The sequence below is a fragment of the Papaver somniferum genome, chromosome 8, assembly GCF_003573695.1.
Source record: "Papaver somniferum cultivar HN1 chromosome 8, ASM357369v1, whole genome shotgun sequence".
Taxonomy (NCBI): domain Eukaryota; kingdom Viridiplantae; phylum Streptophyta; class Magnoliopsida; order Ranunculales; family Papaveraceae; genus Papaver; species Papaver somniferum.
The window spans coordinates 86149086-86161435 of NC_039365.1; the positions used below are offsets into that span (position 1 = coordinate 86149086).

General features: G+C 38.2%; 1 protein-coding gene across 1 annotated transcript; it reads right to left on the reverse strand.

The window, feature by feature from the left end:
• Nucleotides 1–6125: 6125 nt before the first annotated feature.
• On the reverse strand, nt 6126–11993 carry LOC113301901 (YJU2 splicing factor homolog). The gene is made up of 9 exons (XM_026550739.1): nt 11712–11993; nt 11335–11602; nt 10331–10480; nt 10051–10185; nt 9851–9916; nt 8809–8859; nt 8618–8728; nt 7450–7531; nt 6126–6567 (listed from the first exon to the last, which is right to left on the reverse strand). Exons 2-9 carry the CDS (start codon nt 11530–11532, stop codon nt 6335–6337), a joined length of 1026 nt encoding a protein of 341 aa, XP_026406524.1. The 5' UTR covers nt 11533–11602; nt 11712–11993; the 3' UTR covers nt 6126–6334.
• Between the last annotated feature and the right edge of the window lie 357 nt (nt 11994–12350).

The following is a 12350-nucleotide window of genomic DNA, read 5'->3' on the forward strand; positions in this document are numbered from 1 at the left end:
TAGAGATATAAATTCTATATACATATTGTCAAGGTTTAATTGCAATTGTATTAGTTTTTGTCCATACAGGTGTCATGTGCCTAGTATTGTTGGATGCCCTGTACTGTGGATGCCCCAATAATTCCTTGTCTGCCTTTATCCTAAGCCATGATTGGTCGTTGATAACTGTGGGCGTTAGTGTGAGTGGGACAGGTGTTGAGTCCTCGTTCGTTCTAGCTTAAGATTCCCTTATCTCTCTGTTTTGATTTATAAACTGTAATGAGCTTCCTTTGAGAGCAGATGATTTTATTGAAGTAATTAGAGGCTACTACGGCAGAGTTACGTAATTTCGATCAACTTCCGGTTCTCTGAATTATAAATCGTACTAGCACAATACAATTGGTATCTAGAGTCGTTCTATCCTATCAATTACAATGGTCGCTCCGACGTGCAAAGATTTACAGGATACTAACAATAGACAATAGGGAGAAATCGATTCCTTACATCTAAAGGTTAATCAGCTAGCCTTACAGATCACTACAACATCGACTAAGGAGGATGTACAAACAGTGAAGATGGAGATTGAAAAGAGTATGCAATCTCTTCGATCTGAATTCGAGAAGACTTTGAAATCTCAGCTAGCAAAAAAATTTTCTAACAATCGAGATTCGGGGGACGCAGAAGGTTCTACGGGTGGTTTTTCTCATACTGAAGGTAACAATTTGTTTGCTCACACCAACATTCGTGACCCTCATTCCTTTCATCGTATTCCTAAGCTCGATTTCCCTAGATTCGACGGCGAGAACCCAAAAAGTTGGATACAGAAATGTGAGTATTATTTTCAGATGCAAGGCGTTCCAGACGTCAATCGAACACGAATGGCTGTTATTCATCTGGATGGTAAAGCAACTAAGTGGTATGACAATCTCAGTATTACTCAACCTCATATTTCTTGGAAATGCTTTTGTGAAATCTTTGTGCTCGTTTTGAGAACCCAGCTCATGATAATATTGTGGGTTTATTCAATAAGTTGGTTCAGTTGACTACAGTTGAGGCTTATTTTGAAGAATTTGAATATTTGAAGGCATTGTTATTGAGTGTTCACCCACAATTCCCTGAAACTTACTTTATAGCTAGTTTCATTGGTGGCCTAAAGGAAGAACTAAGGGGTTCAGTACTCATGTTTAACCCACAGACATTGTTAAATGCTTTTTCCCTTGCTAGAATGCAAGAACAAACACTGAGCTTACAGCATAGGGTGACCAAGTACCCACAAAAACAAATTCCTACACCCTCTAACTCTAGCAGGCCCTTCAATTCAGCCTCCTTCACCTCAACACCCCCTCCTCACCCAGCTCCTACTCCACCAGTTCCAAAGTCTAATACCACCATTCCACTTAAAAAACTTACACCTGAACAAGTGCAAGCCAGGAAGGCCCAAGGCCTATGTTTCAATTGTGATGATTATTATATAAGAGGTCACATTTGCAAGAAACAATATCTTTGTGTTTTGATTGGTGAAGAACCTTCAGGGAGTTCAGAGCAAGAGGATGAGTTAATTATGGACACAGAGGAAGCACCTGCTGTAGAAAGTGATATGGAGATTTATTTGCATGCCTTGAAAGGGACTGTATCTGCTGATACCATTAAAATTCCTGGTATACTGCACAAGAAGCCCATATCTATCCTCATTGATACGGGTAGCACTAACAGTTTCATTGGCAGTGCTCTGGCAAAGGAACTCCAATATCCAGTTACCCACACTGCTAGCTTACTAGTGACTGTGGCCAATGGAGAGAAAACAATAAGCTCAGGTATCTGTTCTCAACTTAATTGGTCAATGCAGGGACATAAATTATGTGGGAACTTAAGACTAATTCCATTGGGAGGTTGTGACATTGTTTTGGGGGCTAACTGGCTCAGAAATTTGGGTGATGTATTATTCAATCTTTCCAAGCTTTGTATTACATTCAAATACAGGGGTAAGAAGATCACTCTTACTGGAGCTCCACAAAAATCTTCACTTAGCATGATGAGTGGTTCAACAGTGATGAAATTCCTTCAAAAACACTCACATGGGTTGGTAGGCCAATTATTCTCCATCTCTTCTCAACCTCCTCCCTCACCACCACCCCAAATTTCTTCCTTGTTATCTCAATACAAGGATGTCTTTGATGTTCCAAAAAAACTCCCTCCTACAAGGGCCCTAGACCATAAAATACCATTGAAACCAAACTCAGAACCAGTTAACCTCAGGCCTTACAGGTCCCCCTATTTGCAGAAGGCAGTGGTAGAAAGCTTAGTCAAGGAAATGTTGCAGACTGGTATAATTCAACCAAGTAACAGCCCTTTTGCCTCTCATATTCTCCTTGTCAATAAGAAAGACAACTCTTGGAGGTTCTGTGTAGACTATAGGAAACTCAACGGTCTCACCATCAAGGATAAATTTCCCATTCATGTCATTGATGAGATCCTAGATGAACTGCATGGATCCAAATTTTTTACCAAGATTGATCTTAAGTCAGGATACCATCAAATTAGAGTCTCCCCTTCTGATATACACAAGACTGCCTTCAGGACTCACCATGGGAATTTTGAATTCAAGGTTATGCCATTTGGCCTCACTAATGCTCCTGCTACATTTCAAGCTCTCATGAATCACATTTTTCAAGATCACCTCAGATCATTTATACTTGTGTTTTTTGATGATATATTGGTTTACAGTCCAACCATGGATTCCCACTTAATTCACATCCAAACCACTTTGGACATTCTCAGGGCCAACCAGTTAACTGCCAACATTTCTAAATGCTCATTTGGGCAGCCTGAGATTGAATACTTAGGCCACATCATTACAGGCAATGGAGTTATGGCTCACCCAGACAAAATCTCAGCCATGGTGGACTGGCCTATGCCCACCAACATTACAGGGCTGAGAGGGTTTTTAGGTCTTACTGGATACTATAGGAAGTTTGTGAAGAATTATGGTATCATCAGCAGACCCTTAACTGATTTATTGAGGAAGAACTCCTTTCAGTGGTCTCCTGCTGCCAAGACTGCTTTTAATGCTCTCAAATTGGCAATGACCACTACACCTGTACTTGCATTACCTGATTTCAACAAACAGTTTACCTTGGAAACTGATGCTTGTGACTCAGGGATTGGAGCTGCACTAATGCAAGATCAGAGAGCTATTGCCTTTTACAGCAAACCCCTTGGCCCAACAGCTGCAGCCTTATCTACTTATAAAAAAGAGCTCTTGGCAATTGTGCAGGCTGTTACAAGATGGAAACAATATCTTCAGGGCTCCCAATTTATCATCAAAACAGATCACCAGAGTATACAATATCTTTTGGAGCAGAAAATTTCCACCATGCTACAACAAAAATGGCTCATTAAGTTACTAGGCTTTGACTATGTGATCCACTACAAAAAGGGTTCGGAAAACAGGGTGGCTGATGCCCTTTCAAGGAGACAACATGACACTTTACAATGCCAATCACTTACAACATCCACTCCAACATGGACTCAGGACATTCTTGCAAGATATGTCTCTGACCACAAGGTACAAAATATTATAACTCAGCTCCTTCTCACCCCTGAGGCACATACTAACTACTCTTACAAGGATGGCATCTTGAGATACAAAGCAAGATTATATGTGGGCAGCTCAGCAAACACACGGTCTCACATTTTGGAGTCTCTGCATGCATCAGTTGTGGGAGGTCACTCAGGTGTGCAAGCCACTTACAATAGAGCTAAAGCTTATTTCTTCTGGCCTACTATGAAGAGGGAGATTTTTTCCTTTGTCTCCTCCTGTGATATATGTCAAAGACACAAGGTGGATCACAATTTCAATGCTGGACTACTCCAACCCTTACCAATTCCAGATCATGCCTGGCAGCATATATCAATGGATTTCATTGAGGGTCTACCAATGAGTGAAGGGAAGTATGTCATATTAGTGGTTGTTGACAGATTGACCAAGTACAGCCATTTCATTGGCCTGCATCACCCCTACACAGCTTCTTCTGTATCTAGAGAGTTCATCTCCACTGTGTTCAAGCTCCATGGCTTACCAGCTTCCATTACATCTGATAGAGACAAGATCTTCACAAGTCACTTTTGGCAGGACCTCTTCAAAGCTCTAGGGACTCAGCTGAATTTGAGTACGGCTTATCACCCCCAAACTGATGGGCAGACTGAGAGGGTCAACTTTTGTCTAGAAACATACTTAAGGTGCATGTGCAGTCACCAACCCAAAAAATGGCACAGCTGGCTTCCCTTGGCAGAATGGTGGTACAACTCCACATTCCACACAAGCTTGAAAATGAGTCCCTTCCAGGATCTGTATGGATATGTAGCTCAACACTTGGCTTTTCCTTCTTCTGCAACTTCTACAATCACTGATGTAGCAGATTACATGAAGCAAAGAGCTGTTATTCTTTCTCTTCTCAAGGAAAACCTCCACAATGCTCAAGAAAGAATGAAGTTTTTTGCTGACTTGAAGAGGACTGAAAGAGTGTTTCAGGTATGAGACAAGGTTTACCTCAAGCTGCAACCATATAGGAAAGCTTCTGTAGCCCTCAGAAGGAACTTGAAGCTAGCATCTAGGTTTTATGGTCCCTTCACCATCCTACAGAGAATTGGCACTGTGGCATACAAGCTAGCTCTTCCACCTGAAGCAAGAATTCATCATGTCTTTCATGTGTCACAACTTAAGAAGCAACTAGGTAACTCAACAACTCCTCTCCCTACACTGCCTACTCTTGACACAGATGGCCAAATTCTGGTAATACCTGCATCCGTTTTAGACAAAAGGACTATCCTCAGAGGAGGTGTCTCTGTTCCACAACTGCTCATCAAATGGACAAATGCTACTGAGGAAGATGCTACTTGGGAAGACTCCAAGCACATAGCTCATCATTTTCCAAAGTTCAAACCTTGAGGACAAGGTTTTTCTCATGGGGGGAGTGTTTGTCATGTGCCTAGTATTGTTGGATGCCCTGTACTGTGGATGCCCCAATAATTCCTTGTCTGCATTTATCCTAAGCCCTGATTGGCCGTTGATAACTGTGGGCGTTAGTGTGAGTGGGACAGGTGTCGAGTCCTCGTTCGTTCTAGCTTAGGATTCCCTTCTCTCTCTGTTTTGCTTTATAAACTGTAATGAGCTTCCTTTGAGAGCAGATGATTTTATTGAAGTAATTAGAGGCTGCTACGGCAGAGTTACTTAATTTCGATCAACTTCCGATTCTCTGAATTATAAATCGTACTAGCACAGTACAACAGGTTGCCGAACGAAAAAGTTGGTGGTGTACTTAGCACCCCTGCGTTTTCAGTAACTGCACTTATGTTTGATAAATGAAAATCCATTTTTACATTCATGCTTAAGTTAAGAATTAAGAAATCAAAACATATAAACTAGATTAAAATTGGCAACATTCTTAAGATTTCATAACAACTTCCATATCAGAACTCTTTTCTGTTGTTGCATAGCCACTCAGCACCACACCTTTGTTCAAGGTCCATCAGGCTTTCACCACTCCTCATGTTTCGAGCCGCTTGCATTATCAAAGCAATATACTTTTTAACATTCTTAGAAATTATGTTGAACCGATCACTCGACACCATCGCATAATGATTGTTGAGGTTGATTTGGCACATTAGCAGTTCAAATTTCAGAAAAATGCATTCCCAAAATGACATGGCTTGGAGTGCGCCACCAATGATGGGATGATTAGTAAACAAAACATAATTTCTGCAAACGCATTCATCTTCCGCGGTACTAAAATTTTGACTATGTGCTCTTATTTGATTTGGCACATTAGCTCTTCTTGATCTTCTTTATTTCATTTTTGCAAAAAATTTCAGTAACATGTTGCTCTTTTATGAACTGGGTCATCTTCATATTTTGAAAAATTGAAAATGCTAAGAAAATATGAAGGTATTTGCAAGGAATGGATTTATGGACGTTGCATCACATATACTGGGCGATGTAGTTTGCACCGGGAGGTCGAGTCTTTACCGTTAGCGGCCTACACTACAATACACCACACCGGTCGGTAGAGACCAGACCTTTCCTGGCTAAGTGGCAAAACTTGGGGTTTTGCAATTCCCATAGGAACCGACCTAAACAATGAGAACACTTGAAATGAAATAATAACTGCTAGTATTAAAGTAAGTGAGACAATTATATCAATTATAAAGTAATAATTCTTTTTCAAACACATTAGTCCTTTATTCTGCTCCCCAAGGTGTAAGACTGGGCAAATTTGCCAAACCTCCTACAACTAAGAAGAGAAGAGGGCTAGTCTCATCAACATGAAAGATGAGGACTATGAATCTAGGAACAATTTCAGTCGCTTTCGTCAGAGTCATAGCTTTGCAATAATGACTGGAGTCCCGTGCTTACTGTTGTATCTTTGGCTTTAGGCTCTGATACATCTTGATTCTTTGACTCTTCTCTTGCTTTACCCTTTTCCAAGGTAGTAGGTGCCACAAGAGGCTTCTTCTTGACTGATATTCTAACAGTAGAAGATTTGTAGACGAACTTCTGCTTGTTTGCATCCTCGGTCCCACCAGATTTAACTGCCCACAGCAACAAGGAGAAAATTAGTACAAATGGACAAGGGGCTTGCTTAGACTTCAACTCTGCACCGACAATAATAAAAGCAGCAATTATCAAAAGAAGGAAGACTGCATTATGTGATAGAAAGACAGTCTAGTAGGTCAGTTCTTATATGGAAGGAAAGAAACAAAAAGCCCTCGATCAGTAAAAAACCAGCAATTTCCCAGTTACAAATCCTTTTTCTAATATACAGTATTTCACAGATTTGGCAAAAGGTGGTAATCACAACACCGCAGAACCGGATACATCGCTGATGGTCATACATGGCAACACAGTTGAAGAAAAAGGCCACTATTATTTCCTGAACATGCAAGAAAAATATTTTCTTAAAGGAACACCTCTTACTCTCTTTAAAAATATAACAACATATGATTAGATCTTTCGAAATATAATATAACAACATATGATTATATAAAGGATAGAAGCCTGTACTTGCAGCATTCGACACTGGTTTCAGTGAGGGAAGTGGATGCTACACAACCCCCGTATAATAGTTGTTTAGGTGGTAATATTGAGGTAAAACAGATGCAACCCTAAAATAATAACACAATAACTAGGTTAACCAGGACTACAGTAAATTATGCTTTCGAATGTATCAAAATAAACATGCTTAACATTAGATTAGTTGTACTCACTTTCAAACAAACTATACTGGAAACAAGATTTTAACAATAATAATAGAAAGAAAAAGAGAAAAAGAAGATGTCACTAGGTTTTGAAAACTGTAGATGAATCTAGCATAAACTTCCCCTCGGGTTTGCTAAAATTTATGGTTCAGCACTCAGCTGTACCAATACCATTTACAACTACATAACTGTTTATACAAGCTCAAGCCAGCTTACCTTTTTTACTGAAGTTCTCAGCAACACTGTGCTTTGTCAACGAATCTGTTGGAATCCCAAGATCTTCAGAAATATTTTTTCTCTGCGAAAAAAACGAGACTCATGGGGTTCAAAGGCATGATATTTGTAGGTCTGTTATACAAGTACAAAACTATTTCTAATTACATAATAACGTCGGTACAGAATACATCTACAAGGAGGTATTATAAACATAAGAAAAAGATTGTTCTTATGAGGCAGGTCATCAAGATCGAAAGGAAAGGGTTATTGTGTACTCACAGATAACATAGAATATCATGAGGTTTGCCATTTAACAGCAAAAAGTAATCAATTTTATTTGTCTCTCTTCCTTCTTCCATTGTATGGTTATTTTTTATCACTATCATAGCTTGTCAAATGCAAAAAGAGATGAAAGGAAAGTAAAGGAAAGAAAAAGAAAAACTATGTCCTGATGAAGTCCGAGGTCACCTGTGAACATCATTCTTTCCCATTGATATTGATAATGACAAACCATTTTGCATATATGCCAACTATGAAAACAGAAAGGGAAAAAAATAGAATACATCTCGTACAGAAGGTGAAAAAAAAAGGGAATATTGATAAATTGCCCCACTCTCAATTTTGGTTTAATAAATTGCCCCTGTTTTTTTCAACTTTTCAAAACTGCCCCCACTGTTAGCTTTTCCATCTAATTTAGTTTTCCATCCAATTTTTTACTTATTTACCCTTTACTTGTCACGTTTATCTTCTACTTCATTTTTTCAGGTTCGTCGAGCTCGGTTCATGGATTTAGGGTTCGGGGTTCAGGGTTAGGGGTTTAAGGTTCAGGGTTCAAAGTTCATGGTTCTGAGTTCATGGTTCACGATATAGTTCAGGGTTAGGGGTTTAGGGTTCATAGTTCAGGCTTCGTTGTTCATGGTTCAAGGTTCATGTTTCAAGATATAGTTCAGGGTTAGGGGTTTAGGGTCCATGGTTAGGGTTCATAGTACACGACATAGTTCAGGGGTAAATATGACTTTTTAACAGGTGAGATAACTGCCACCTTGCATTTAACGGGATGGAAAGTGTTATTTGAAAAAATTAGAAAAGTACAAAAAAGCGGGGGCACTTTTTTTACCCTAATTCAAAACTGGGTCACTTTATCAAAATTCCCAAAAAAAAATCATACCTTCAAATCACCATTAGAAGTTCCACCACTCTTAGTAGGAAGCTGGTACATGTCGTCATCTTCATCAACATCTTCATCATGGATCCTCCAAACAACTTCTTTTGGTGCTTGCTTTATCATTTGACAAGGATTCTTGTGAGAAAAACAATGTCACAAATAAATAGTAACATGACAGTAGAAGTAGTACTTACATGAAAAATGGATTTTATGAGAGCTTCATCCTGTGCCTCCAGTTGCCTCTCCTGCCAATAAATACATAGAGACAGGACGATAAGAAAGAAAGGGACACAATACTTAGTTTTGTCCCTAGAGACTAAAATTCATTCTCTGTTACCTAGGGAGTACAACCCATAAAACGCGAATTTCAGATTATTATTTATTTCAGTTACTATGCTTAAATCTTCTTATATATATATATATATACACACTAATATAAAGAAAAGAGGTATTTTAGTTGGTCACAAAAGAACAAAATAGCTTGGTGTAATCCTGATATTACTAATATGACCTTCAATATCAACTATCACTTCACATATATTCAAGGGTAAAAACGTACATTAGATCAATAGTTACATATTCAACCTTATATATTTACATATTAACAGAAATGCCATGGTTTTAAAAATATATCAAAAACTTATATTTTTCAAAATACACACCCGAATTTTGTAAAATTAACATATTTGGAAAGCTCTTTGAACTACCTACCTAACGAGTACATATTTTTTTCGTATTATTTTACGAAAAAAATATCATCGTAATCAAGTTTGGTGTTGTTAAAAGAGTAAAATTCAAAGCATGTGCATCGCACATGTGGTTTGACTAGTGTTAATAAAAAGGAGAAGAAAATGATTGTCCACAAAAGAAGATGAAGTATCAGTGCTAATATGTGAGATCAGTTTACACCATTGCTTCCAATGTTCAATACAATGTTAAGCTTAAGCAGATTCATTCTCTGCTACCTGACAACCCAATCGCATTCTACTGAGTCTGACTCTACCTAATTGAATGATTAAGAATGGTAGCAGAGAGAAATATGAAGCCATTTAATAGCTATAGGCTTTGCTTATTGGAAAATAGAAAGGGACCAATTTAATTATATACAGAAGCATTCAAACTGCACTGTACCAAAGCACGAAAACATATATACTGATAAACAGACAAGCATAACAAATATGGAACCACGTTTAACACTTGAATTTCATTTTCAAATAAGCAACATAAATCTTGTACCTTTTCCTCAGCGGTACGCTGCAAGGCCTCAAGCATTGCATCTACAGTCACTGTAGCCTGTAGAGACTGAAATGGAAACAAGAAAAACAAGTAAGAATAAGTATTTCTTGATTTAGAAGTTGTCTCATGAAAATCAAAAATATGTGAACACCGTAAAGTTTCTTAATAAGTAGCATTCAAAATTTAAGATATTCAGGTACCTTCCTAGACTTCACTTCATCCAGAGCAGCAAGTATGTCCATCTCTCTCTTGGAGTCCAGTGTTCTATTTTCCAGAGATTTCATTGCATCTCCCATCTCTTCCTGATCCCTTTTCTTCTGATCCTTGTCTGCTTCCTAATGGAATAAGGATGTAGTAGTCAGCAATGACATCCTGATGCAAGTTTCACGCAATATCAACAATGGACGCACAAACACATGAAGTAATCATGTATCCCTAAAAAGCAGAGAAAGACTCAGTAGCATAATTATAAAATCTCACCTCATCTTCAGCACGCCAAGGCTCAAAATTACGAGTTGCCCCTGACTCAACAACATAGTCTGAATTCTGTGGATCAGTCTTCATTGTCAATTCTGCTGAGCATCTTGTGCATTTGAAGTAGAACCTAAAAATTTGGATTCCCAGATATGTCTGCACATCAGAAGGAAAAAAAAAATCCCTTAGTAGGTTATAAGAAGGGTTTCAGTTATCCTGTCATTAATCCAGGAAAAACAATACAAACGCATATTGGTTTCAAACAGGTACAAGAAGGTTGGGAGATTTATTTAGATGACCGAGTGATTATTACCTATGATTAAGATTAACTATATTTCGAAGTGAATCCTTGAGTAAGAGGATAAACAGAAAGAAAAGGAAGAACAATTTCAACAATAGCCAGATAAGTAAGTTTGTCAAAAACAAGAAGTACAATTCATACAAGTTTATCATATTCTATAATGTAATCCATGCTGTGATGTTGTGTCACAATGTGCTGATAGACAAGGTGAGGTGGCACTAACTGGCCATGGTAAAGTTTGACATTCTCTTGCATAGCATAAAAAGAAATGGAACAATAATGAACAAGGCTTAGAGGGATTATCTTATAACCTTGAGAGTGAATGTTGTAATGGTGTTTTTTGGACTATACTTTATGATTACGATTAATACTCCAATATGGATACAAAGAAGCGTTATTGCTGTTTATCAAATATGACTCTTTAATAGCGAAGTGGAGCAAACAAATCAAAACAAGGCGATGTAGGCAGTCATGAAGTAAAATCTTCACCAAATTCCAAATATGTGTTGCTATTTCTAAGGTTCATCAAATCTCGTTAAAACTACAAAATTCACTTCATGATTTCTAAAGCAAGATATGACCTTGACTAACATTAGAAAAATGAAATTTGTGTTCAACTTAATGCTTATCAAACAAGAAGCAATTTGTCATGTTAAGCAAGTGAAAGATAATATGATGAAAACAACACATGAAAGATAATAAAACTTACCTCCCCGATCACATCTTCTTTCCGTGAATTAAACTTGGTTCCCATGTAAATGTAATTCCCACAAGTGTTGCAGCGGATGCTCATTGGAAGCATCATCCTAACTTTAATCTGTTGATTCTTGGGTTGCTTCCTCCTGGGTAACTTTGCAGGATCAAAATCTGGCGGATAGTATTTGTTTAATACTTTCCTTTCTCCCATCTTTTGTTGTTTGGATACTCAAAAGAAAAATTAATATCTACTCGATATTGAGTTGAATAGGTAGAGTTCTCTGCAATAATACGACAAATTATTAGTTCTATCAAAAACCCTAAAAAGATGAAAAAATCTTTAATAAGCTCGACAACCAAAATAATATCATCACCAATAACGAAGATTACCTTAGGTGACCGGATAGATCGATGTTTAGAAAGACAACCTTTCCTTCCTTGACCAATCGAACTTGGATTAGAACGAATTCGTCTTCTTGCCCTTTCACTGACCAACGAGGGATGGTGTGAACAGATGCGAAAAAAAAGGCCTAGAACTGCAAATTTACAGTAACGATAATGGTAGAGTTCGATACTTGTGCGGTTGTGCCCCTTCCTCTCGTTCTCTCTTTGTTATGTTTTTGACCTAAAAACTCGAAAAGGTAGAGTTCGATGCGTTAATTGCATCATCTAGCACAAAAGGAAAATCTTGGGACTAGGTGACGGTGACTAGGGGTGGGCATTTTCTGCGGATTTAACCGGCCGTTCTTTTGTGGATGGACGCTCGAACCGTTCGTTAATGGGTTGGATGCAAATGGAATTTTTGAACTAGGAAATACTAGTTAATCCAATTTTAGGAGACCCGTTTAGTGTCTAGTCCACCCGTAAAAGTGATTTAACCGCTAGTCCAAATTCGTGATTTTGGACTAAAAATATTATCCGGGGTCCAATGTCTTAATCCTGCCGCACGTGTATATTTTTGAAATGACCAAATTAGCCCGTACTCAAAGTACTTTGTCTTTTCATTTCATTTTTTCTCAGTCGATCTCT

Bases quoted from the DNA above. Each gene is read 5' to 3' on its own strand.
- LOC113301901 (XM_026550739.1), bottom strand. From the start codon at position 11,532: ATGGGAGAAAGGAAAGTATTAAACAAATACTATCCGCCAGATTTTGAT. The intron at 9,917-10,050 runs GTACCTGAATAT...TTTCCATTTCAG, and splicing joins ATGAAGTGAAGTCTAGGAAG to TCTCTACAGGCTACAGTGAC. The intron at 7,532-8,617 runs GTATGATTTTTT...TTTTTTTCGCAG, and splicing joins CTTCTAATGGTGATTTGAAG to AGAAAAAATATTTCTGAAGA.